The following is a 21480-nucleotide window of genomic DNA, read 5'->3' on the forward strand; positions in this document are numbered from 1 at the left end:
CTGTCGATGTAAAGGAGCTGGCTCTTAAAGAAACATTCACGCCTGCCTCACCACCACAGGGATCACAAACACGGGCTGTTGCTAGGGCTACTGTAACTATGTGATATCATGTAGCCTCTGTGTGTGACACGGTTCATCGCCCCCTTCATATAGGGATAAAGGTATTATTTTATAAGCAAAGCTCAAGCATTTATAGACAAAGATCCAAACGGTCATCGCTGAGTGTGTACCTGAGAACTTCGGTCCACTCTCAGTCCGTCGCAACATCCACCCCCTCTACAGGCTACATGCGGTATTGCACTTCGCAACGACGAACCATCCTTATATCAACGCACTTGTTAGAGCACTTATCGCATCATTTTAAGTGTGCCTTTCTTAATGCACGATTTATGATTTTGTTCGGATTAAAATATTTTGTTGCATGGTATCTGTTTAAATAAAAAAAAATCTACGTATATAATTTCTATTTATGATGTCATTCTGCTTTTTTAATAGCTCCACCTAATGAAGCAATACTAAAACATTGAAACGATTATTTTTTCTTTGTGGACACAAATATCTCCACATACGTTGCTAGCATTAAAACACTGGTGCCTTCTACAAAACGCATCATACTCATTTCATACGCAGTTCATCCATGTAAGTATTCATAAAAAAGCTATCCGTATGACGTAGTGTGAGCGCTTGCGAAAAAACCAAATTACCCGCGACCCGTCTCGAGCTGAGAATCCTCTTTCAGAGGTGGAGGCCACAGGCATCAGTGTGACCGCCGAACCAATTAAAAATAGACACTGGTGACTTCTCCACCAATAAAACAGACGACGAGGAGGGTTCCAGCAATGATAAGAGCCAATGCAACGGGCGCAGTACTGGGTGGAGCCATGAGAAGTGTCCCAAAAGAGATGACGTAATGTGTTTTTAGAGCATGATGTCATCGTAGTGCACAAGGAGAGGATTTAAAGACACAGATGCGCTGTTGTAGGCCTTCAACTTGCAGCTGGAGCAAAATGCTGTAGAAGCGCAAAATGGGGATGACGATTTTCTCTCAGTTCGTGTCAAGCCACCTTAAACGATAACTAATGATAATTTCTAACAAACACCCTCAGTTCTTACTTTGAGAACCACACAACTTTACACCCATAATTTAAAAAATAGATCGTGAATGTGAAACTATGCATGCTTTATGATTTGTTTTCAAAACATAACACACTACTTTTAAGCATTATAAATGTATATGTGACTTACATACCTTGTAGTACTAGCATCTCTACCCAATGCACAGCCCATCACCATGGCAACAGAGGCAACATGGTGTTTATCAGTGTCTTTTGGAGCTGCAGCATCAGAGCCTTCCTAACCAGTGTACATTCAGAAAAGTAGAAACAGGTTCAGGTCAGGTTCAGATGTCAATGTATTAAAGTTTTTAGCATTTCAGTTTCGTCTTGCCAGATAAGTCATGAAATTAGACAGTCACTTTGAAAACGTGAACATTGTTTGATTGGTTCTTTTTGTAGTACAATACCCTTAACATTATTCATATTTATTCAATCTCTATATGCCTTGGCTATAATAACCAAAATTAGATAAAAATGAGTAAAAGTAAAGACGTTTACTTTTTTGTGTTTGGTGGTGGCTTTAAGTGTTGTACAGTTGTCACACAATAGCAAAATGATGCTCCTAAATCACCCGAGAATTGCCAGATACACCAGAATGCAATCCATTGCCCTTATTGATACTTTCTGTGCATATGTGCGTATGATATAAGGGGTGAAAACTAACCCAAGTATGTTCTCCACAGATTTAAGATTGCAGTGAGAAGTTTGTGAGTTTCTAGCTCCCTCTGCTGTTCTTCAAGGATATTGCAATATGGCCCAGATACACAAACAAGAGCTGCTGTAGTGTTGAATAATAGTAGTCTTCTCTTATCGTCACTCAGACCACATAGGCTTAGACAGAGACAGGGAGGGGGAAAGATCAAGGGAAGAGACAGCAATGGTGTTGATAGCTCATCAAGTACTGTACTTGCAAAAGAGTGAGCGAGAGAGAAATGAGCACAGACAACATCAAATACCTGGCTGTCTATTATAAGGATTTACAATTCTAGAATTATTCTTTATCATCCTCCTCCCCAGAATTCCATGCAGCTTCCACAAATCCTGCTAAAACCAGCACAAGAACCTAAGAGATCAAGATACGTTACTCTTCACCTTCACCATGAACTAGTGAGCCTGCTGATGTAAAGGGTGAGAGAGGAGTGAAACCGTGAAATCACTGCCTGCAGAGACTCTAATGTGTCGCATTTTATGTGTATGTCTGCACATACATTGCTAATAAGAGTGAGTGCAAGACACAGGATGTGGATCCCAGACGGTCAATGCTCCAGAGACCCAGTAAAATACCTACTGGCTTTGTTGGGGTTAGCATCAAAAGGATGTGAAGTACTATGAAAAGTGGATGATTCAGCAGCAGTCAGCCCACTCCATGATGCAAATGAGCCCTCTTTCACACTATCCAAATCAAGTACTCGTTTCATCAGACTCTTCCCACAGCATCTGACTCATCTTTCTTGGCTCTTTATTTTATACCACTTGTCTTTTACAAACGACAGTGTTCAAGACATAATTCAGAATTGTTTGTACTTGAGAGACAGCATCACAGCAGCAGCTTAACTTTGTCACAAAGAAAACTAATCAATTATTAACAGTATAAGAAATAAGATCATTTTAAATAGTTGCATTATTAATGTGAATATTAAATCCAGTTTACCCTGTTTTATATTTTATCATGGAAAAAAAAGGTGCGTGATATACTAATGGTTAAATTGTCAGTTAAATTGTATTTTTTTCCATCAAAATGTTACAACTTTTTTGCATCTCTTGGTTATAAGTCCTGTTTTATGTTGACTTTATATAATCTCTTGAAGCACAGACCCTTCCTGCTAAAATCAAATTAAACATGGACAATACTTGAGTTTAAAAGGCCTGTGCTGATGTTTAAGTGTAGTGACAGTATTTACATTGCTATGGTAGTGCCCTACCGAGTGTGATTGAAAGGTGACAGCTGCAGCGGGAGGAGCAACAAGGTCACTGAGGTTAGGGAGTGTCTGACAGATTTGGAATGGAATTTACAGCAACTATGGGCCATGTGGCAAAGAGTGTGCACAAACTATGTTCAATGCAGATTAGGACACACTTAAAACAATGCCACTGTCACATCAGAGAGTGTTCCAAATTGGAGTGTTGTAAGAGATGTGGAAAAACGTATTGACTTTTTGAAAGAGAAATGCAGAACAGCTGAAAAGGACATTTGGACCCAAGAAATAATGCTTTTGTTTAGTAACAAATGGGTGTATTTGGCAGAGATAAAAATCTAAAGCATTGAATTATCCACAAGTGTTATTTAAAAACAACACAATAATCTCTTCTATAACACTACATTGTTTATCATGACACCAGAAATCTGTAACTTGTTTTGATTAAAAAACAATTACTGAGCAAGTACATAAACTATTGGTGTTGAAAACTGTCGTTTTACCTTAGGGTAAATCTATAATAATGATTTATAACTTGAGCACTCGGGCCAGATTTTGTGGGAAATTTCATCTACTTTTAAACACATGTATACTGTATATATTATATAAGTACGCAAAGTAACCTCAGATTTTATTTTCAAAAAGAAGATGGCGATAAAGAGAAAAAAAATGACACGTTGCAGCTTTAAACATTTACGGTTTTGCTGTCGACTTCCAATATTAAAGTCCAAAATATAAAGGTCCAACGTGTAATTTTCTGGAGGATCTTTTGACAGAAATACAATATAATATACATAACTATGTCTTCAGAGGTGTATAAAGACCTTACATAAAGTGGCATTGTTTTATTACCTCAGAATGAGCTATTTTTATCTACAGTACATGCACCACAGGTCCCCTTGCATAGAATTCGCCATGTTGTTTCTACAGTAGGTCTAAACTGTTCTACAGAGCGTATTTGTAAATACATTATTTCGAATGTCTTACCGCCGAATTTCCAATTCGCAACCTCACCACTAAATTTCACACACTGGACCTTTAAAAGGTGTGATATGCAAAAAAGCTACATATGCCACAAGAATGATATAATTCTTTAAATATCCTTTACTAAAAGAAAGAAATACAATACTGTCATAAAATCTGGATTTTATATAAGCCTACATGAAAAAATTAAAGTGAATTTATTGCACATTGTGGTATCTATTATATTTGGTTTATGGATCTGTGCTCATTCATGAGTCTATTAGAAAACCTCACATCAGAGAAGAGGTATAAGGTTTTACCAACATAATCTTCACCACAGAAAACAACCATGTTATTACACTTCGTCTAGAAATAACATGTTGATGCCTTTAAGAGCTCCTCTGTAACTTAAAGCAAATGAAGGCAGTAAACCTCAATAATCAAATAATTTCAGCAGAGAAAAAAAAAACTGACTACAACCCTACCAAACCAAACATTTACTTATCACCAAACTCACCTGTTTTCCTAGGAGTAGCATGCTAATGGTTTACATTGATGCCACAGTATTAGGGCTATGAGCAGATTAAGTTAATGATGAGGCAAAACACAAGTGTGTGTGTTTCATGACTGTGTGAGTGGGAAAAGGATGGACCGATGGGTTCATGTCGAGTTCGGTTTGGTTTTGTATGTGCACTATCCATTAAAGGCTAAATCAAACGTCTTTTCATGTTAAAAACAGGTGTAAGGCATGTGTGTGAGTATGTTATAAAGTGTGTTGAGGCAGATTCTGTGGTGGCTCAGCTGGTAGATTATTCTGAACGTCTCCATTCTGATCAACGGGGACTTTAACCACTGAAAGACAAAAGAGCTGTTGTTTACCAAGTTAAAATCCCACAAAGGTGTCCAGCAACATTTGCTTTGTTAATTCAGGTTAACAAAGACCTCACTTAAGCACTCATGTTTGTCTTCTAACCTGGACCATCTTCACTTGCTAGTTTCTGGATCTCTTGCTGAAACTGGAGTTCTCCATTAGGACCCGAGGGAGGTTGCCTATTGATGTCCTGTTGCTCCTTTTGTTTTTGCGACATCTCCATCACTGCCTGATCAAAAGTAAAACAAGATGTCAGTTCTCTGGCAGCAAAATAATATACTAAGTTTTGCACAACAATAGTTTCCCAAATAAAGCTGATGCACCAATCAGAATCAAGTATAATATGCTGTATTAATCGCCTATACCTGTTGATATTCTCTTTTCTGGGCCTCCAAAGCTTTGCTTCTCTCTAAAAGAAGTTCCTGTTCCTGTCTTAATTTCTCCGCCCTTCTGCCAAGCTCCATCTCCTTATCCCGCAGTTCTGCCTCGAAGCGTTGCAGCTCCTCTTCTGTATATACTGGCTTCGTGTCATCCAACGTCTTAAACGACAAGTTATTGAGAGTGTGAAAAGGTAAGCAGTCAGCAAACATTTCCCAATATACACTGCCATAAAGAATCATAATACAGTCAGTGTGTGTCTAATCATAATAAAGGTTTTAAACATCAACCATACATCCATATCTGATTCTAACCTCCCATTCCTTTGAGTTGTTAAATTCTTTTTTGTCTGTTGATTTGAGAAACTCCTCCAGACTGACCAGCCTGTCATGATTGAGATCCACCTGCAGTGTGAGAAAGCGGCAAAAAGGGAAAAAACTCAAACCAGCAGAGAGAACTTAAGTAACTAAAGTAGCAATAAAGAAAAATACACTTGCGCAATAAGTATATTGCAAGCACAATTAATGAGTGTGAAATTGAAATAAATCAATGTGAAGGCAGAAAGGAGATAGCTGATAGAATGACAAATAAAGGGGAAAAATTATGAAAAAAAATCTAAAGACAATACATTTTTCATGACATGTTCCCGCATCCTTAGTCTCTCCTCCTCCATCTCCATCATGTCATCTTCTTCATTTTTTGGATCGTAGACCTTCTCAAGCTAGGATGACAAAATCACATGCATATGCAGGTGTTACAAAAACAACATTTTGGACATGTTTTTTTGCATATCTATTTTACAAGCTGCATGTTTTTCTCATGACAGCCACTAGAGGCCAATAGAGTCCTAAACGCAAACTCAGTTAAGGCAGAAAAGAGGCCCCATCACTGTCAAACACAGACTGTCATGATCTATTAGCCTCAAACACTGAAATGTCCTCCTTACCTCTTTAGTGAAGAGGGCTTCAAGCTCTTGCTCATCCAACACACCATCACCATTTGTGTCTAAGTGTGAAAACACTACTTAAATTAATGTTGCCAGCATAAGGGCCTGATTACAAAAAACAACACAAAAACAAAGACTGACCGTGCAGTTTAAAGAAAGTCTTGGGATTAAACTCTTGTGGATCCAAACCATCTGTTTCTTCCCACACCTCACGTAACTGATCCACACTACCCTGAAAGGAAGGAGACAAACCTTATTCATTAATATCAAATGCGAGACAAACAAAGTGGAGTTCACATCATCACAGACTTCTCTCTCACCGGAGCATTAACTTTGGGATGCTGTCTGTGTTTTTCTTTGAGTTCCTCAATTCTTTTCTCCTCCTTTTCTCTCTTCTCCTGGTCCAAACTCTTCAGGTACTCCCTGCGCTCGTGCTCTTTCAGCATCTCGTATCTCTTAAACTCCTCATGGCGCTCTGCATCATAATTCTCAAGATCTTTAGTGGCCTGAAAATAAGCACGTGCACACACAGTGAGGCAAGTTATCTATCTATGGTGGTAACTTATGGCATGCTCTGAATGTTTGTTACTGTGGCGATAAGCAGCTCCAGGTCTTTGGCCTCAAACGTGTTCTGATTGTGAGGATCAAGATGTTCAAACTGCCTCAACAAGGAGGCGTGATCCATCTGAACACCTGTAATCACAGCAAAACATTTGCGCGAACAGAAGCGGGAGTCATGTCAACAGATTTTCTTGCTCACCAGCGTCACTTGAGCAATACTGGGTAGGGAGATGCATGTCACCGCCAAACACACTCACTCTGTGTGTTCGTGCTGTCCAATTTCGCCTTCAGCAGCATCCTGAGGCGTGACACTTCTTGTCTCTTCAGCTCGTCCAGTCGAGTCCTCACGTGGTGGCCCACCAAATCCAACTCCTTACTGAGACGTCCACTCTAAAAGGCATTCTTTTTCTATTAGGGGCTTGGAGAACAGGTGAAATCACATTCAAACTTCAAAAGCACAAAGACAACTAAGAGAGCAGTTAACCTTAATGTCATCCGTGTTGGCTGTCTGGAGTTTTTCTCGGAAGTGAGGATCTGTTTCCAACACTTCGATCACCTCCCTCAAGTAGCGATCATAGTACAGACCGGTGTCCTACGAAACAAGCGACAGAAGTGAATAAGCAAACCTACAAACCTTTGTCCTGATCAGTGATTTAAAACAAGTCTTACAGCATTCTCCTCAAGCCTCTCCTCCTGAGGCGGCTCCGCGTTGCGATCTATCGGCAGTGTCCACACCACCAGAGTGAGAGACAGAAGCAGCAGCCCTTTAATAAACCCCGCTGTCATCCTTGTAGACCCTGAGATAGCACAGACTTACACAAATTAGAAAACGTTGAGGTTCACCCATAAGGTATGTGCGAGAGCGAGAACGCTCTCTACACGAAGACATAGTTATATAAGATTAAACATAGATCAGGACAAGACGCACCAGGCAGATCACGTTTCAAAACAGAAGCAACCGCATGAAGGAAAACAAGACGTAAATATATATATTATCTGCATGAAATCATTAGCGACTCATCTTACCCTCGGCTCCGATTCTACTTCAGCGCCAATGTAAATAAAATAAACCTACAGTGACTACAAATTGCTCTGCTCTGCTGCCTCCAACACAAAGCGGCCACGATTTATGACGTCATCTGAACGCGACCGCTTTCAGCAAGTCAAATTAAGGATTTTGTGTATTTTATTTCGCAAAGTTTGGTGTGACATGCGTTACTAAACTGTAGATAACCGTTCAAAAATTGTAATGTCTTATTATGAGAAATTAGTTAAAATAACGAGAAATTAATTGACCATGGTTCAGGGGTGTTGATAAAACAGCACATGATAAAAAGCAGCGATTGTCATACACTTAACGTAGGTCATTTAGTTGAAATTGAATTTAGTTAAGTTTAATTTGATACCATATAGTACATTTGTTATGTTTTTTTATAGATGCACACAATGCTGATAACCATATACGCTTTATTTGAACTTTTTCGAAAAATAGATTTTCATTTATCCAACACGATTACAAACATACACACAAATTTAAAACACTGACAAACACAATAAATTAAAGACAATAATTGCACACAATAAATAATATGATAATACATGAAGTATAAAATATGAAAATGTAACACATAAGGGAAGAGAATAAACCTGAAATACCTTTAAAAAATCACAGTTATGGCAATAGAAGTAATAAATATGGCACAAGTAAATAATCAAACAAATAAATACAAATTTAAATAAGAACACTTCAGAAGTTACATAACACAAACGTTACATTGTTTAACTCAGTTTAACTGATAAATAAAACAGTCACAATAAATATTACTCATAAATTAACCCTGTTTTAAAAATCTATTTCTCTCAGGTCAGTGGGAGTGCTGGCTCTCTCATCTTCATCAATAGCACCATCTTTCCCCTCCTGTGCTCCGTTTCTCAGTCTCTCTCTGAGAGCGCCCTCTATCAGCTCAGTGCAGCACTGCAACACGGCCTGTAGATGAACACAGACATAGTTAACTGTCCCACTCAAACACATACAAACAAAAACAGGCTCACACGCTTCGCTTACCACATCAGTCTGACAGAGAGTGGCCAGAGCGGAGGTCATAACACTCAATTCCCATGCACTTTTGGTCCTTAACCCCCGAAGGGCAGAGTTCAGCACAGCCGCTGCTACCAGAGATGGGGGTGTTCCCAGAAAACGAGAGTCACACACGCACATGGCAACAAGTGTGTCGCTGTGGCGTCGAAGTGTTGTGAGAAACTCTCCTGTATGTGTTTCCCCATCCTTTAGTTCCCCAAGAGTGAGCAGGATGTGTGGGATAAAGTCCTGAGGGGTTACGGCTGCTACATCCCATCGCAGAGTGGCCAGAACAACACGCTCCATTTCCTGTTAGGAAATGCACGGATTAGATGTTATACAAACAATAAATAAACAATAAATAAATATTTACAGATATAATGTAATAAACTCACCCGGAGGTTGGATGACAAAAAGTCATATTCAGCTGCTGCACACAGGGTATCGGCATTAACTGTGTCACATTCTGTTAGTTTGGAGGCCACCAGGACACAAGCAGCAGCCAAACAAGTTGGAGAGACAGGCAGGGATAGAGTGGCAGACAGGTATCGATCCAACAGTGAGACAGCCAGGGGGAATACAGATTCATCGCAATCACATTCACAGCACACCTACAAAAACACAGAAAAGGAAACTTTTAAACGACACAGAAATACTTTAAGTTTGAAGTTTTGAAAGATTGTTGGATTGGAGATCTTTGTTGCTGAGCTATTGTCACAAGTTGGTTCTCCAATTATACTTCAATAAACGTTACAAAAACGTAACTCTGCTGTACATGATCTAACAATAGGCCATTTCTACCAATGAAGAATAGTCAGAAGGACATCCATGGCAACCAAAAATCACAAACGAAACCTCTATTGTTTATTCTTGGCAGCCATGAAATGAAAAGGAGAACAAATGCTTCACAAATACATCCTTGGTTGCCAGGTCATAGTATCAGAAAAGATCTAAGCAATGTATGAAACGTACCCAAGCCTGAAATCAAGTCAGAGATTTTCACATGTTTTCAATATCCTCAGGTTAATCAGCTTTCAAATCATTTTAGACATCACAGAAATCCAAAATCTACCTCCATGGTCCACTTGGCCAGCTCCTCTCTGCGCTGAGGATCTCTCTGGATGAGTGATGTATAGAGCGGAGAGGGCAGGTATCTTCCCTCTGACTGCAGAAGTCTCTGAATGACCCTCAGCCCGGAGGCGCTTGGGTCCCAGGGGGCTTTGACCGAAGACTCCCGACTCTGAGACCTGTCCTGAACCTCTTCCTCTTCACACCACAGAGACACAGACATCCCTCCTGCCAGCAGTTGTGTTCCAAGATATTTGAAGTGTGAGTGAACCGTGTTAGTAGCAAGTAAGTATCACTGGCCTGAGAATAAAACACTGTTTTTAAAATAAAATGTAAAGCGACTTTTCTCCTAAAAGTGCTTGAATTGTGTGTTTAAGTGTACATGTGTGCTGGTGAGTGTCTGCGTGGTGTGTGTGCTTCTCCGGTGGTCTCGTGTTGTTCTTACCCTTCTTCTCTCCTGTTCCCTCTTTTATACGTCCTCGAGGAGGAGTGACTGTTGACGAAAAAAGTGAAGGAATAAAAGAGGGGTGTGTAAGATGAGAAGAGTAAAAGAATAAAAGACTTCAATGCTGGCTGAGCAACAATGGCATCAACAGGTGGAGAGAGAGAGAGAGAGAGAGAGAGGGAGAGAATGAGCAAGAGAGGGAGTAACCCAGAGGGACAGCGCAACAGCTTGTCACCGTCAGTGAGCGAAGAAAAAAGAGAGCGAGAGCGACAGAGAGAGAGGAGAGAAAAAGGTCATCTCCAAGCTGTGACAATGAGAATGAATAACAAAAAGATTTGGGGTGTTTGTTGACAGTGACGGGTACAAGAAAAATAGTTTGTGGGATCTGTTTAGCATCGCTGTTCTTCTAACTGTTTTTAGGAAATGGAAAAAAACACAGTACTTTTTAAATGATTAAATACTGTGTTGTGAAAGTTGAAAAGCACTTTTTAATACTTTTATTGGTTAGATATCTGCAAAACAACATTGCAGTGACAAACATAAAGGGTGGCTAATACAATAATTTATGACAAAAAATAAAAATCATGAAATATGGAGGTTTCAGAAGGACAGCAGCGTTATTTTAACTGTAGATTTTTTTTAATTGCGGGATATGTACTAAACTATTAAAACTGTGATGTTAGGGTGTTGCTATGTGGTCGCTAAGGTACTGCTGGGTGGATGCTAGATCATTAGGTGGTTCGTATTACAGATGTAAAACTTAGGTTTTTTTTTTTTCTTTCCCAATCTAATTTTGAGCAATAGTAAAATAAAGTTAAAGCATGTACACAGCAATTCACATTGATCTGAAAACTGAATGTTTTTTTCTTAAACAGTCATGTTTTTTAAAAAGATTGACTCATGGCTCTCCCTTTTTAGAATATGTAATAAAGCTTTCAAACTTTACTTTTTTGAACAGTGAAACTGAGCCAGAACACCTGATTTTTGAGGTCATAAATGACATCAGGCTCTGAGCAGATGGAAAAGCTTTCTGAAATCTGACACAGGAGTGTGAGACAGAGACGGAAGAGTAAAACCGAAGTGTGCGGCTTTTGTTTTCATCAACACGAAGTCACACTTACTCACGTGCCATCTAATATCCCATCACCCCCCCCCCACACACACACACACACTTTCTGTGGAATCTCATTGTCAATCTCACACAACACACATTCAGCCCCACCCTGGCCCTGTGGCAATATGGTGTCGTGTTTAAAGAACGGTGAGTCCTCATGGGAGGGCTTGGCGAGATATGTGCAACAGACAGTGGAGCCGGGCAGGTCAATGAGGCGTATTGTCTCTCTTTACAAATCACTGTCAGACACCAGTCCCTGGCCTTCTGCTCCCACTCACACACACTCGACACTGGATGGTCCTCATAGTCACAGCAGGTCACATTAAGTGGAGAGCTGAGGACTGGATTTGTCAGGGTGTGTACACAGGTGACTAAATATTTTGAATAAAATATTTGATGTATTTGAAAGAATTTATTGCAGAACATATATATATATATATATATACTGTATATATATATATATAATATGTTTATATATTTTGTATATACAATTGTATATGTATATCTACATATATTATTTATTTATTTGGCTGAAAAAAGATCAAACTGCTATGCTCTGAAAACTAAAAAACTACTGTCTGTATTAACTAAAGACACGCAGTGAAAATTAGCGGTGGACTGTTTACTGTTTAGTAAATCTGGCCCTTAGAGTCAAAAAAAGAGTCAACAGTCAGATCTAACTCAACCAAAGCCAAAGAGACTCAACCAAAGCCAAAGAGGCTCAATCACACATCTATTATTTTCCAAAACCAGATAAAGTTCTCAAATGCACAAAGAGGGACTTGAGAGACTACAGAGCTGTTCAAACAGTCTTATCCCCTGAAAACTAGAGCTTAACTCAGGGCAGATTGAGTTTGAATGAGGCACTTAGACTTTTTTCTTTACCCCAGTAAAAGCAAGGTCACGCTGGTCATGAAAGGAACAAGATGAGTCTCAGGAGTGAAAGAGTGTGTTTGTGTATGAGACAATGAAGGGTGGCAGATCGCAGGGCTGTTTAAGTGCCATGCTAAATTCATAAGCTGCAGCTGTATTCAAAGAAACACAGTGGGAAAATAAAAAAGAGGGCGAGGGAGAAATGGAGAGAGAGAAAAGGAGGGCCGACAGCAGAAAGAGCAGTGAGAAGGCCTCTGAGAGAGAGGCGTGGTTCTCCACCCCTCATTTTCCACCTCATTTGGTAGGACAGTGGGGAACAGTGACCCCGTTTAGCCTGATCTTTTAACCCCAGTCAGACACCTGCTGATGGAGTGTGTGAATGTGTTTGTTTTTGCGGGGACTGCACTGGTGCTGTCTTTGTGACACATGGGCCGTGTCTTTAGTGCCAAACATAAATTTTCATGGTTTAACAAAACATATGTCAAATATTGAAAATGAGTTTTCTGCTTCGTTAAATACTTATTCTTACTTCGTCTTAAATACTTATTTCAAAATACTTTAAAAGTTATCATCTTAAGACACATAAAAGTTCATTCATTCTTAATGTGTTCAGTGCTAACTGGAAGATCGTTTAAAATTCTTTGAACAGATCAGTTCTGCTCACCTCACTGGTAGAAAAAGAAAAGCACAGGGAAAACAAAGCCACAAAAAACTACACATTTATCTGAGTGTTTTCAGTTGAGTCTTCTTAAAGGGATAGTTCACCTAAAATGAGAATTCTGTCATTTATTTGCCCTTGTGTAATTTCAAACCTGTATGACTTTCTTTCTTCTGCAGAACAGAGAAGAAGATATTTTAAAGAATGTTGATCACCAACAAGCTGAACCCCATTGACTTCCATTGTATGAACACAAAACCTTCTCGTGTTCAAGGTTTTAAGGGTGAATAAATGAGGACAGAATTTTAATTTTTGTGTGAACTATGCCTTTAAATCTCCTTATATAATAATAGCACATTTATGGTTATGCTCAAATACATGAATCCATCATGAATAATAATAATGGTCAGATTTGCTTAGTGCCACTAACCAGAAAATAAAGAGTAACCAGGCTGATTTTCAACAAAAGGTCAGTTACAAAATTTAACAATTTTATTCACGTGAAAAACGCACTATGGTTAAAAACAAAGAACACAACAAGTAATCCCTATATGTAATTTATTCTATATAATTAATATTATTATACGGCAATTACAAGTTTAAGCCACATTACATGCACAGCATTATATTGTTAATAAAAGTGACCATTACAATCTCTATGAAGAATGAATAAGTTGAGAAAGGTAATGAGAAAAACTAGAATATACAATAACATACAAATGCATGAAGAAAAATAACTCAAAAACACATAACCACATCAACAATGAGATATACAATTCTTTTGTATCAAGAAAATATGATAGGTAAAATATGTAATAATCTGTGAGCTGCAAAATTATGCACACACTATAAGTATCACAGGCTGTATGAGTTTCCTCTGTTTCATGACTTTATCTGCAATGCCCACAGTCATTCACACACCACAGACAGCATGTTGAAAATGCTCTTCTCAGGAAAGTACAGTATAAAACTGTCATTTTTGAATTAGGTTGCTGCAGTTGTAGATTTCTCTCTGGATTACATTCACTAAAATTTCAGAAACAAATCTATTAATTCAATTTCTTTTGGAATATATGCATTAGACTGAAATTAACATGCTCACTACATGAATCAAGGGTATGTTGGAGGCGGGCGCTGTGGTGTCTGCACATTATCAGCCTGGCAGGCTGCAGCTCCTCTGACCTCTGATTGGCTGAGCAGGGTGTCAGTTTCTCTTGGCTCTGAGTCTGGATTCTCTTCTGCTGATCTTGACGGGACATATAATCCAAGGACTTCCTGCACTTTTAAAGGAAGCTCCTGAGAAAAGAGAAGCTATTAAGCATTGCGTGATATGTACCTTTCCGGCTGTAATGAGAAATCTGATGTATAAATTTACATGTCGGTTAGATGATTCTCAGAATTTCATTATAATGTTGATGTCAAACCCTGGGTTTACTATGGTACGATACCAGTCAAGTATGAGAAAACATTGGTATAACTGGCTTTTTTAATTGTTTGTATTGTTTATGTGTGTATTATGTCTTGCTAATGGACTAAGTGTCAGCAAAAAAAAGTTGAATCACCTTGCAACTGGCCAGCTGCAAATAAATAGCTTCTGCATCACAGAGCATTGTGTGCAGATTCAGCTTCATGGTCAGCTCATTAATGTGCTGTAAACACACACACAGACACAGACACACACACTCAGAATCAGGACTACATCTGGGTAACTTGATTCAACTCTTTATGTTCCAATGGCTTTCTGATTCCACAGACTAAAACAATTCTATACAGACCTTAAGTATTGAATTAAAGTCATGATTTGAGCCAATTAGCTCTCCTCTTTGTGATTCAAGAATGGCGCAGGCCATAAGTAAGTGAATGTTTTCACAGGGCAGACGTGTCCAAAACACCTGAGAAACATTGTAGGAGGATCTTTAAACCTAGTACAATAAAGTGTGAATAAAATGTGAAAGCGTGTTGACGTGTTGTGGTTTACAAATCTGACTTCTCTTACCTCCCAGAGACTTAGAATGTCTTCAAAAGAGAATTCTCTCTTAAACCAAATCAGTAACCATCGGAAACAAAAGCAAAGCGAGCCACTGTCCTGAGAATCTGACAGAGAGATAGAGACAGATAGGAATGGTAATGCTGTTACCGCACAGATATTTTATTTTAGCTTTAGGATTTTAAGGCTGTGTGTGTTTTTTTATGTAAATAAAATGTAAAAAACTTATGTACTATATATAATATTTGCGTTTACCCAGGTAGTCACACAGCTCTGGATCAACTGCTCTGAGTAGGAGACTGAGCTGAAAGAGTTGTTGTTTCATGGCCTCCTGAGACTCTTCAAAGTTTTGGTGCTGAGGACACAGAAACTCTCATTAACTCAGTAGTTCTCAACAGGGGGGCCGCAGCCGACAAGGGGACCCCAGCTGACTTCCATGGGGCCCTCAAGATGACTAATATTTTAAAATGAGCATTTAAATATTTCTAATTATTTGGCCATTTTATAATGAATAAACATTTTTTCCAGTTAACGTCAAGCTCACATATATTTCATTGGGTAGGAATTTTTAGTTTTTTTGTGAGTGGGAGGGGGGCCTTTGAATAGTGCTGAATACAATGGGGGCCCTTGGAGTCAAAAAGGTTGAGAAGCCCTGCATTAAGTTAACAACACACAGTCTGTAAACAAGAGTGTTTACTGACCACTAGCTCCATAAAGCCTGTCAGACACCAGAAGGACTCCACCTCATTCTGAGTAACAAAAAGGAGAGGAGATAGTAGATCACTCATCCCCTGGACATAACCTAGAAATAAATAAGACAGAATTTTATGAAACACTGCCCTCTGGTGGATATTAGGTGGAAAAACTTACACCCCCCACACTTGCCTAGATCAAAGTTAAACATGCAGTATGTCATCAGGACATCATGTAGCAGTGCTAGCCCTGGGTTTTCATTTCCAGAAAAGAAGGAATTTTGTCTGTCCGTCCGGTTCACATCCCGTTCTGTCCAAATCTGTAAAAGACAACAAATTCAATTCATAAATTAGTAATTTTCCACTTAACCAATCAACAATGCATCAAACTACGCTACTATGTTCTTCATTTTAGGTTTAAGGTTTAATGTTCTTCGACAGGTTTAAAGGCTGGTGCAGAACCCATTCTCAAGTTGAGACATTTAGGACAGGACCAGCACGTGGGACGACAGACAAATGAACTGACCTATGAGGCTACGGTGTCCTCGGAAGAGAGAGTTCCTCATCTCCTGCTCTTCACTAACCGATTTCCACTGAACCTTCATTCGAAAATACTCATCTCTGTTTAAAACAGAATAACAAACATTAAACTTTTTAGAAGAATGTATTTTTATTTTAGTATACACTTGTATGAAAGCGTGACAGAATGCATATTACATCAGCGTATTCTTAGCAGATTGATACAAACACATGTCATGTGCTGAAACAAGGCTAGAAAATTCCAACAATCAGTTGAGCAAAGAAATGCAGTATAAATTAAATGGAAATGTAAAGCTCACGTTTTGACCCTCAGAATGTCCTCTCTCTCTCTGGTTGTGCTATTCCATGGGTAAAATCCTAGTAAGAATTTCCACACCTCCTTCCGCTGAGATGGAACAATGCCCTGGATAAACAAAAATGTGAAGGAAAACGTTTTTCTAGGGGGAAGATTGCATATCAGTTCATATCAGAATTATTCTATACATTTATGCATTAAAAACATTGACCCACCCCTCTAAACACCAGCTCTTTGACTCGCTGTGGATCTGTGACACGCCCCTCTGAATCCAAAAACTGATCAAAATCATCCAATGGTTCTCCTCTTTTGACAACCGGTCTGGGTCCGAGCTCAGCCCCCTTGAGAAACATCAAATGCTCATGATTTATGTCTATGCACCAAATCAACATTTATATTCACACAGTACTAGATGGACACATGAGACGCTCTGTGACTCACGCAAGTGATGAGCTCAAAGCCAGGCTCTTCGTCACTCGGGTGGGGACCGTGACCATCCTGTGGCGAGCGGTTACCGAGGGGCGACTCCGGGGGTCTGAGTGCTCCCCGGAAGAAGTTGGTCACTTTGGAGAACCCCCCAAACGTGGTGGCGTAAGGGTCTTGAATGAACCTCTGCGCGTACAACCATCAGATGCCACGTTTGTGTTTCTGGCTTTAGAAAACCACACTAAAATAAACTCTTAACATACAGGCCATAGACTTACAGAGACAAGGTCTGCACTGGTATCGTCAAAAAGGTGCAGCTCATCAAACGACTGCGACAGGGCTCCAGAATCATGCGGGTATGCCAGAAAGAGTCTACCATCGAGGGGAGACCTAGAGCGTGGGCAAAAATTCAACATTTGAGTAAGCAAGTATGTAGATACTAAAATGTAAAATTGATGCTGAGGAGGAGAAATATGAACGATTTGACTGCGACTCACGGGGCCAGTCTGATGTACCGCTGCATGGATAAGAGCAGCTCTCTAGTGCCCCCTCGATGGAAGTGCAGTGGAGGGAGAGGATCTCCCCCTCTGGTGGTCAGCACCAGGAAGTTCCTGCCTAGAGAGAACCGCGCTCTTCGCAGGGAGTACAGCTCTGACAGCGGTAGGGAGAAGGAGCTCCAGTGACCTGCTAACAGATAAAGGTGCAACACTGTTCATAACTGTAAGTGCATATAAAAAAATCACCAACTTTCTTTTATATTTAGTGTGTTGGGGGAAAAAAGATGCCCACAAAAAAATCAGCTAATAGAGAAGTTAAATTGCACATGAATATTTGTTTAGAACAGCACCTGTTTCCATAACTGGTTGACGGACTTGTTGTCTGTTCTGCTTGACTGTACTGATGACGGCCCAGTCTGGCTCATAGCCGGGGTCAAACTTAGTCTCTTCTTCACCTTCCTCCCCATCCTTTCAAAAACAGAATGGGCCTCATTCATGAAACATTTGTAAATATATGAGTAAATTCACAGTAATTTGCGCGTAAAAAGGACCCTCCCGAAAACTTTCCTCCGGATTCACAAATACGTATGTTAATGAAGTCCAGTCACTCGTAAACAGGGCGCGCATGCACGCTCATTCACAATTAGCATAATCCACGCCTATGAATTACTGCTATGCAAATTACGTATCTATGAATGCTGTAGAATCCTCTGGACTCCATTCTCAAGTTTGGCTACATTATATAGCATAAATGCATAAGAGACTAATAGGCTATATGCCTAACAATAAATTAATAAATAAAACTGTGACCACCAAAGCGTTTTTAGCCAGCTGAAATACCTGGCGCTCTTCTGAAAACGACCAGCTGGTAGCGCTTGAGAACGCTTTGGAGGCTGCATGTTTTTCCAGAGACGCATTGGTTGGTGTGATTTGGAATATCCACGGCAGTTACATGTTACTAGTATCTTGTTTTGAAGAATATTACTGTGGCGAGGGGAGCGTGGTGTAGCGAGGTATGCGGCAGGAGAGAGAGCCGGGAGACGAGCGGTAAGTGAGTGGAGTAATTGCAAACAGTCAACACCTGTTTCTCGTTCCAGTAAGGGCGCGGGGAGACAATATAAACACTCGAGGAAGACACAATGGAGAGAGAGAGAAACGGGCTTGACACGGACTGCCATGTACCGAAACCCCTCAGTCAGGAAAGGAGGACTTTTGCTGGATACTGAGCGTCGCAAGCCAGGCTGAAGGAAAAGCCGTGGATTTAGTTGCTGTTTTACTTTGCTGTTTATTTTGTGGAATAAAGTTTGTGTCAGACTCGCCAACCTCGTCCTCTTCCTTCCTTATATCAGCGAACCCGCTACAATTACTGAATATAAAAATGCAGTAACCAATAATATTAACTTCTCCGTTGTGTTGTACAAGTATGATGGTTGGTCAAATGTAGTGTTTGTCCCGCCTCTCCTCCACTGTGATTGGACGGCTGTGTAAAACATGAGAGTGACGAGCTCTGCGTTTCACCCAAAGTAAAAAATGAAACAAGAAAGGGTAAAGAAACTCGTGAAATATCATTATGATACATAGTGAATCGAAACAGTGTCATCAGTTTGTCTAAAAGAATACAGAACGTTTGAATGTTTTACGCACCATTTTCACGTGATAGGGAACAGATGTCAATTTCTTTCGTACTAACATTTTGAATAAGAACATTTTCATGAATCCGAAAATTTACGTCAGAACCACTTTACTAACGATTTACACAAAAAATCGTGCTGCGTGTTTCATGAATGAAGCCCAATGAGAGTTACAAGATACTTGGGTGATTTGGGTTACTTCCTTGTAAAGGTTAAAATAGAACAATACGGAACTGCTAAATGTGGTTAAACAAACACACCCCGAATCTGCTGTTGCTTGTACAAACATAATGTATATATGTCCCCAATAGTCACATGCTGGTTAAACCAATCTCAAACAAACAAAAAGTAGTGCAACAGTGTTTACAATTCTTAGGGAAATCAACCTAAAGCTTATTTATAGTCTCGGCACATTAGGATGGGATAGGAGAAAGTGTTTCCAAGTAAATGGAAAAAAAACTTTGTTTAATATTGATCTAAGATTAACTAATCTGCCACCCCAATCGAGTATGTGAACTTTGACCCTAACAAGCAACAAAAGTGCTCAATTCTGTAAGTCTTTCTTTACCAACCTTTTTGGTGTAGAAGACAGCAGGAGCGTTTCTCCCATCATCCTCAATAGGGCTCCATTCCAATGCTGGCTCCCCGTCCTGCATGAGTTCAAATGTCAAAGAAATATATCCAGCCAAGGCTTCATATGCAGTTTATTTTTTTTATTGTGTAAAGACATCACTAATGACAAAAGTGTTTAACCCTCTTATTCATGTCGTCCACGGCAGTAAACAGTGGCCATTTTTTATCCATTTAGAGTCATATTACATCCAAACTAACATGGATGATAATATTTGATTCTTATCCAGAATGCCAATACGGAAACTATTAGATAAAGACTGTTGATCCAGATACAAGCAGTTCTTACCCGCTCAACTATCCGAATAAAGCCGGGGATGGTTGTGTCCTGATTGCTTCTCTTGGCATTGGTGTGGAGATAAACCCCCTCCTTCTCAAAAATCAGCTGACAAATGACATAATACAAAACTTTTAAAGATCACATGTCAACAAAACACAGATTTGATTAAAAAATGTACTCATTGAGGTTAAGATAGTTTGTTACTATTAATAGAATTAAAAAAGATTTAAAAAATGTAAATGTTGTGTTTTCCAATAACACAGCAATAAGGCATTACTAGGTCTAAAATGTTATTAATTCCCTGATATACTTAAATTGTTTGACATTTCAGCTGACAAAGTCAGAAAAGAAAGCAAATGTAAAAATGATATACTTGTATTAACGATGAACACTTGTATTAAACATAACATACACTATTTATAGCGTGCATAACAAAGAGAGAAATCTAGAGGAGATCACTCAACTCTCCAGAACAACAAAGAGTTTATCAGCAATTTACTGGTTTGACAAGTTAAGTGAATCAATAACATTCCACCAAGCTACACTTGTGACAGTGATGTAATGAATTTCAGTACATGATGATGACAAAGCCATGACAACTCGAGCGTACGCTGTCAACAGCCAGTCAACAGACTGCGCACTAGCTAGCTAGCTAGAGCTGTCGAAAACATTTAAATCTAGTGAAAGTAAACACGTGAAAAGATCAAAGTGTTACGTAGAATGTTGGCTCATATAATGTCAGATATAAACCGACCACATAAACTCAATGTTACTGGCAAAGACTATTCCTGCTTACCTTGTGACTCTCTTGCTTCGCCTCCATACCTCTGCTGCGACGTAGCTCGACCAAAACAATCTCACTTCCGTTCTTTCCTGTAGGGCACCGCCCCCCCCCCCTGCAGCAGCCAATCGGTTACACAGATCTTGTGAACTTGTCTTTTCTGTAACAATAGTGACTTTATGTGACTTTACACATACACATACATATACAGCATATATATATATATATATATATACTCAGAAAATTATTGAAAATTATATTTTCATAAACACCAGCAGGGGTGTATTCCAGAGGGTTAATTTACCGTCAGATAAACCCTGAAGTCTGGGTTGATTAACCCAAACCTTGGTTACTCGGGGTATGTCGGTTCCACAACACGTTTGAAGGGTATGTTTCACAGATTTCACGAATACCCATGGAGACGGTTAAGAAGCTTAAAGTTTTTGACTGTGAAACAACGTTATAAATCAGGGTTTGTAGCTCAAAAGACTTAAATCTGCATCGGTGTATAAAGTGCTGAACTAAAAATCATACTGTGTAATTGAATTTATACGTTTATAAAACTATAAACGCTATTAAATATAAAGATAGTTTATTTATGTAGGCTACTACAGTATATACACGTTTTTTATACTAAGATATTTAAAATCATCATTTGGGCTATCTCTGTTAGATTTGTTATTTTACCATGTGTATGGTTTTCTAACAGTGTATTTTACATGTATTTAATTACATT

The 21480-nt window shown here is 39.3% G+C and overlaps 3 protein-coding genes across 7 annotated transcripts; all 3 read right to left on the reverse strand.

Annotated features, from left to right (window-relative positions):
* Positions 1-6639: 6639 nt before the first annotated feature.
* On the reverse strand, positions 6640-7903 carry nucb1 (nucleobindin 1). Its single transcript, XM_057346106.1, has 5 exons — positions 7777-7903; positions 7420-7547; positions 7235-7342; positions 7008-7140; positions 6640-6882 (listed from the first exon to the last, which is right to left on the reverse strand). Exons 2-5 carry the CDS (start codon positions 7534-7536, stop codon positions 6752-6754), a joined length of 489 nt encoding a protein of 162 aa, XP_057202089.1. The 5' UTR covers positions 7537-7547; positions 7777-7903; the 3' UTR covers positions 6640-6751.
* A 148-nt stretch (positions 7904-8051) lies between these two features.
* On the reverse strand, positions 8052-10449 carry ccndx (cyclin Dx). 2 transcript variants are annotated; one of them, XM_057346098.1, is made up of 5 exons: positions 10341-10449; positions 9900-10123; positions 9223-9438; positions 8816-9136; positions 8052-8737 (listed from the first exon to the last, which is right to left on the reverse strand). In XM_057346098.1, the coding sequence occupies exons 2-5, from the start codon at positions 10116-10118 to the stop codon at positions 8594-8596; spliced, it is 900 nt and encodes a 299-aa protein (XP_057202081.1). In that variant the 5' UTR covers positions 10119-10123; positions 10341-10449; the 3' UTR covers positions 8052-8593. The 2 variants fall into 2 exon arrangements, with proteins under 2 accessions (XP_057202081.1, XP_057202080.1); XM_057346097.1 differs by having other exon boundaries at positions 9900-10195; positions 10341-10417.
* A 3006-nt stretch (positions 10450-13455) lies between these two features.
* On the reverse strand, positions 13456-20848 carry tbc1d17 (TBC1 domain family, member 17). Of its 4 annotated transcripts, none has more exons than XM_057347136.1 (18): positions 20760-20848; positions 19973-20068; positions 19626-19703; positions 17773-17890; positions 17423-17612; positions 17204-17315; positions 16941-17111; positions 16715-16840; positions 16504-16607; positions 16191-16285; positions 15858-15974; positions 15674-15774; positions 15228-15327; positions 14982-15079; positions 14761-14877; positions 14548-14634; positions 14168-14281; positions 13456-14011 (listed from the first exon to the last, which is right to left on the reverse strand). In XM_057347136.1, the coding sequence occupies exons 1-18, from the start codon at positions 20784-20786 to the stop codon at positions 14009-14011; spliced, it is 1854 nt and encodes a 617-aa protein (XP_057203119.1). In that variant the 5' UTR covers positions 20787-20848; the 3' UTR covers positions 13456-14008. The 4 variants fall into 4 exon arrangements, with proteins under 4 accessions (XP_057203119.1, XP_057203117.1, XP_057203118.1 ...); XM_057347134.1 differs by having other exon boundaries at positions 14088-14281; XM_057347135.1 differs by having other exon boundaries at positions 13456-14281; positions 17423-17609.
* Between the last annotated feature and the right edge of the window lie 632 nt (positions 20849-21480).

The sequence above is a fragment of the Triplophysa rosa genome, linkage group LG11 (genome assembly GCF_024868665.1).
Source record: "Triplophysa rosa linkage group LG11, Trosa_1v2, whole genome shotgun sequence".
Lineage (NCBI taxonomy): Eukaryota > Metazoa > Chordata > Actinopteri > Cypriniformes > Nemacheilidae > Triplophysa > Triplophysa rosa.